Source organism: Bactrocera tryoni, unplaced genomic scaffold (assembly GCF_016617805.1).
Source record: "Bactrocera tryoni isolate S06 unplaced genomic scaffold, CSIRO_BtryS06_freeze2 scaffold_11, whole genome shotgun sequence".
Classification (NCBI taxonomy): Eukaryota; Metazoa; Arthropoda; class Insecta; order Diptera; family Tephritidae; genus Bactrocera; species Bactrocera tryoni.
In genome coordinates, this window is record NW_024395824.1 from 15,948,105 (window position 1) to 15,950,930 (window position 2,826).

At 46.8% G+C, this 2,826-nt stretch overlaps 1 protein-coding gene across 1 annotated transcript; it reads left to right on the forward strand.

Moving 5' to 3' along the window:
- Positions 1–941: 941 nt before the first annotated feature.
- LOC120779806 lies at positions 942–2,159 on the forward strand. The gene is made up of 2 exons (XM_040112180.1): positions 942–963; positions 1,028–2,159. Exon 2 carries the CDS (start codon positions 1,041–1,043, stop codon positions 2,157–2,159), a length of 1,119 nt encoding a protein of 372 aa, XP_039968114.1. The 5' UTR covers positions 942–963; positions 1,028–1,040.
- Positions 2,160–2,826: the final 667 nt, after the last annotated feature.

Here is a 2,826-nt window from a genome sequence, read left to right on the forward strand (position 1 = left end):
TATTAAGGCCAATATTTCAAATGTGTCTACCAGTCGAAGCATGCTCTTAGGTACAGCCATGGTGACCGTATGTCACAACGAGAGCACCTTCACTGTCAGAGCCCTGATTGATTCAGGATCTGAAGCCACCTTCGTAAGCAATAGTCTGCAAAGCAAAAAGGTCAGCAAAAAGGTCAGCGCGCGAGTTTCAGGATTGAATAATACCGTATCAGGACGAGTTCAATCGGTATGCTCGGAATGGAAGCGTTGGTACTGCCAAAATTAACTGGACTGCTTCCATCCAGATCAATAAACCCTTCGATTGTTAAAAGGTTACCCAATATCCCCTTAGCGGATAAAAATTTCTATACGAGTCAAAAGGTTGACTTGTTGATCCGAGCAGATCTTTACCCGAAAATTATACTAAACGGGGTAAAATCGAAAATTTTCGGATCCATCGCTGCACAACGTACGGTGTTCGGTTGGATTTTAACAGGTTCCGTTCCCTCCGAAGAAACAAAAATAAATTCAACAATATCTCAACAACAAACACAAAATCATTTTTGTAGTGTAAAAATTACAAATTTTTTACCTAAACAACAACAACAACGCAAACATCATCAGCAGCAACAACACAATAGCAATCAGCGGAATAGAAATGCATTGGCAGAACCAGAAATAACCGACAGACCGCTATCATTCGTAAACCAATGTGAAAATTTAAAGGACTTAAGTCAGCACTTTTGTCAGAGATGGAAGACCAAATACTTAAAGGAACTGCAGAAACGAAAGAAATGGAAACATTCCCAACAGAACGTCCAAGTCAACGACCTGGTGGCAGTTCGTGATGAAAATGTACCTCCAAATGAATGGAGATTAGGCAGCATCATCGAAGTATATCCAGGGTTGGATCAACGAGTTCGGGTGGTGGACATCCAAACTCAACGTGGCTTAATTTGTCGGCCTATCACAAAGATTGTCATTGTACCCAATCAATGTTAATTTCATATTATAAATTCACACGTTAATGATCTTCCTTTTCGTTTAGGAAATTATTGAAAATGACGACCATCAACTGCCCCCTATGCGTAGATAGCCATCTACTCCGCTGGTGCCCAAAGTTCCGCCAGATGTCCCCAGAAGCTAGGCTGAGGACCACATTAATCCACCGATTTTGCAGCAACTGCCTCGCGTCGAGCCATTCGAAAAATGAATGCGACAGCGTAATACGCTGCAAACGTTGCGGCAACCCACACCACACGATGCTTCATGGCATCGGGTCAGACGCCGAAGAACAAGACGACGATGTCATTGAATTGACATGGGCACAGCAAGTCGAGGCAGCGGAAATGGAGGAGAATTCATTGGCAATCGGCCCGACGTATTCGGAGCCCAATCAACCATGTCCACCAACGTCAACAGTCAAGCAGCCGCAAAGCTCTGACCAACGATGCCTCTCCCGCATACCACACGCCCAAGATCGAGCCAGACTCGAGTCGTCTCGCCGACTTCGGCGTGCTGGTAACTTCCTTTCGGATTGGCGGCATGGCAACGATCGACTGAGACTCGATTCGTCTCAGCGACATTGTCCGGACCGAACCAGACTCGATTCGTCTCGTCGGCCACCCCATCCGAAGCGAAGGCGTGGAAGAGACGTTCGTCGTCAAGCCGATGCACGCCGTATTATAAAGGAGAGGCATGCAACACAACCTTGGCAACAAAGACTTGCGCTATCACCAACCGCCTTAATAAGAGTACGAACTGCAACCAGGTTCGTAACAGTGCGGGCCATGATTAGCCCAGTTAGTCCAGCCACGGTTATCCTCGCCTCCACAATTGCACGATTGCGACTGCATACGCATGCACGAGGAGACAGCCGAGTGTGCGAACTCATGTTTCGGGACAACCAGGGTGGAGATACAGAAATCTCCGTGAGTGCCCAAATTCAGCGACGTCCGTTAACACCGACGCCAGTAAAGTCTCTGGAAGACCATTTGGTTCAACAATTCCGCAACCTAAGACTGGCAGACAACGAATTCCACAGAGCAGCGCCAGTCGAAATAATCTTGGGAGCGGACGTTTACTCCCGGCTCATGTTGCCCGGGTTACAACCAGCGGCAATGGGCCAACTCATCGCCCAAAATACGACACTGGGATATATAATATCCGGTGTCGTATAACATCGGCACAATAAAGTGCACTGGCTGCCAACGCCTCTCACATTCACCACCTACCAAGGATCGAGTTAGACTCGAGTCGTCTCGCCGACCTCGGAAGGTGGTGACTTCTATGCAAAATGGCGGCATGGCAATGACCGACTGAGGTTCGATTCATCTCAGCGGCATTTCCCGGACCGAACCAGACTCGATTCGTCTCGTCGGCCACCCCATCTGCAGAGAAGACGTGGAAGAGGAAGTGCAGGACCCAGTTAGTTAAGTTAGTTTTAAGCAATTTATTGTAAACTGCATTTGCAGTAATACTGCAAGGCGGGGAGAATGTTGACGCCGCCCCCGCTCAATTTCTTTGCCACGTCTGTATCAGCAGAGTAATCTTTTCTTTTCTTTCTTTCTGAAGTTTTTTCGGAGTTTTAATTAGCGCGCAACTAAACTCTAACTAAAAAAAGTTGCGCGCGCTCTCTCCTTTTGCGACCGTTCAGAGATACAGACGTGGTAAGTGTTTGTCCAATTTATTTATTTAAAATACATTTTATTATATGAAACTTTTTGGTTTTTATTTAACTTTGTGGAATCATTTGCGCCGACCGTTTCTCCACGGCCAACCACATCTTTGGAACGAACGAGCACCGTGCTCCACCACCCGAATTATCAACCACAAAGTGCTTGTGTG

Coding starts and splice junctions, on each gene's coding strand:
- LOC120779806 (XM_040112180.1), top strand. CDS start 1,041: ATGACGACCATCAACTGCCCCCTATGCGTAGATAGCCATCTACTCCGC.